Consider the following 2,788-nt stretch of genomic DNA (forward strand, 5'->3'; position numbering starts at 1 on the left):
CGGGAGTCCCGCCTGGCTGCCCACCGGCGGGGGCTCGCACCCTCCTCACCTGGCACGATGCCGAGAAAGAGAAATAAACAGGAAAGGTTTTCGGGGTTTTTTTTGCCCCACAGGTGTGTAAGTAAATCATAAATTGAGATGTTAGGAAATGCGAGGCTGACATCTGAGGACAAATAATCTATTTTTGATGGAGTAGTTGGATGAATTGTATCATTGAATGATTATTACAGGAAGTTTCCTCAGCAACTAGAAAAGGAGGGGTATTAAATCCTTGTCAAAGATTATTTTTTTCCACCAAAGTGTCTGTAATGAAGTTACTAATAGAAAGCAAAGGCTTTGAAAGCCACCCAAAATAAATTTCCCCTCTCAAGGCATCAGTTTCTTGATTTTCCTCTCATTTTTACTTAAAATCATTTTTATAGACTGCAATAAAAACTCAGGGGAAATACTGCTGTCTTAAGTCTCTATATCATGAAACAAAAATTACTTCAATTATTTTTTTCATTTTCAAGTCACCCTGCAGGTAATGTTCCTTTCCATCACACTTAATTTAGCTTTAGTCCTATTTTCCATATGAAAGGAAAATGCAAGTTATTCTAGATCAATATGAAAATACTGTATTAGAATAATACTGACATCAGAATTTATCGAAATAAGCAGATGAGACCACAGATCAACAATGTAATTTCTGGAGTGAAATGTTTAAGCTAAATCACATTACATGAGAAATGCATTTGGTCTGTGGGGATCCACAAAATGAATAAATGTGCCACATGCTGTGGTGGCCTACATGGATGTTTTAGCAAGCCGGTGGTCATATAACCCCTAAATTTTAGTCTCTGAAGATTAAATTCCATACTTGGGCACACTTCAATTAAACTCTGACACATTAACTGGGTTTGTAGATTGCATGCATCACTGAAAACATTCACCAAGCAGAATACATGTTGAGGAATTGGGTAATGAAGCAGAAATAAATAAATTATAAAAACGATGAATAAATATGTATTTGAGTTCACTCAACTTACATGCCTTTCAGGATTAGGAAAAAATAATTTCCATTAAACACTGTAAACTTCAATCGACTTTTTGCTTAGCTACCAGTTTGCCACACACGTTTATATGATTCTTCGAAAAATGTAATCAGATGATATAATGAGACAACCTGGTTCAAAACATAATTAAGTAAAAAATTAAAAGAAAGTGCTCATTTTATATGCTTTTTAATATATCTTTTAAATTAATACCTATGCTATAACTTGTTGCATATGTAGTAATTTTAGAAAGAGGGATTTCAAAATCTCTAGCCATTTTAGGAGAAGGAAACTGCAGCCTGTATCATAGGTACATAAATACAATACTTAGCCTCTCAGTAATGCTTAAAAAGCCTAATTCTAGCTAATGAGAGGTTTTCCCAGGACAAACAGGATTCCTTCTTTCCATGCAGCTCTCTTCAGAAAACATCTTTACAAGCCTCAGGGTAAAGCAAGCATCGGGAGCTGGACGATGTTGCAGAGATTCTGGGTAACACCACAACCTCCAGAACTGTTGCGAGGCTGCTCAGAAATACTGTGTGAAATAGGATAGGTGTTATCACAGCAGCCTCTGGGCTATACCTACCTTTTAAGAGCGTATGTATGCTATAAAGAGGAGCAATCAGAAGATACTGCTGAACAGGCTTTGAACAAGCTAGCACCGGAATAGGAAACTGTATCGTTGCATTAGAGCACTACTGCAGTCTGGCTAATTATTCATGCTCAGAGGTTAACAATTAGACTTGGGAAGTAGGGCTGATTAGGCCAGGAGCCGTACACATTAACGCAGTCTTTCTGGGACCCAGCCTAGTGTTTCTGCATGGAAGCATGATGAGCCGTTTAGCTGTATCAGTTCATTCACCACTAGCTCACATCTTGGACCTTCATCGTGCAACGTAGAAACACCCCTGGAGAATTAGCACAAAATCTGACTCAAAGGATACAGTTCACAATTACCTGAGAGATTGCCGTTGCTTCTTCAGGTAAAGTAAATGAAAGAGATTGGGGAGAGCTGGACAACATAATACACACTATAGGGAAATGGGGGAACCATCGCTTCCAATATTCCTGGAAAGGTAGTTAAAGTATTTCTTAATCTAATCTGGACATATTATTATTTTAAAACATAAAAAAACCAATGTAAGCTTTTAAAGTCTGTGCAATATAGGATAAAAACCTATATAACGCCTTTTATACAGTTTCATTCAAGTGCAAAGCCTATTTCTTGCCAACAGATTTCAGTGGCTTTATTAGTGTTTGAATTGAAATATGGGCACAACTGTTTTCAAGATTGGTTTCTGATTTTTAGTTTGCTTTCACCCTGTACTTCTTCCAAAAAGAGAAGTACATAATATGTATCAGGTATGCGTACGGAGATGTGCGTTTCACCTTTACTTAAACTAGGAGCCACCTCTTCATCAGTAAAGAGAAGATCATAGCTCATTACAAAAAAAACCTACAAAGGTAATTGATTGCAAGTTAGTTACAAGACAAAAAGCACTTAGGCAAGTTATCACAGAACCTGGAATTCATAAACAATATATTAAGACCATGTGATCAAATCAAATTTTAACTCATTAAAACAGAAATCTTAGCAGCATAACACTTACCATTTCAGCTTAGCAAGAAGTCCGACATCAGTCAGCATTAGGCCCTTTTCCTGCTTGAGTACACTTGCTTTAGGAGATTCCCATCGAGATACTGAGCTCCGCTCTCCTCCGCTTTAGCAGTTCAGGATGTGAAATGACCCAGCT

The 2,788-nt window shown here is 37.4% G+C and overlaps 1 protein-coding gene across 1 annotated transcript in view; it reads right to left on the minus strand.

The window, feature by feature from the left end:
* The window catches only part of FNBP1L (formin binding protein 1-like), a 62,229-nt gene that overhangs the window by 59,055 nt on the left and 386 nt on the right, over positions 1-2,788 (minus strand). Inside the window, exon 2 of the mRNA XM_009333869.1 lies at positions 2,407-2,490. Within this exon, the coding sequence (XP_009332144.1) occupies positions 2,407-2,490 (84 nt within the window). The remainder of the gene's footprint in view (positions 1-2,406; positions 2,491-2,788) is intronic.

The sequence above is a fragment of the Pygoscelis adeliae genome, unplaced genomic scaffold (assembly GCF_000699105.1).
Source record: "Pygoscelis adeliae isolate BGI_AS28 unplaced genomic scaffold, ASM69910v1 Scaffold10, whole genome shotgun sequence".
Lineage (NCBI taxonomy): Eukaryota > Metazoa > Chordata > Aves > Sphenisciformes > Spheniscidae > Pygoscelis > Pygoscelis adeliae.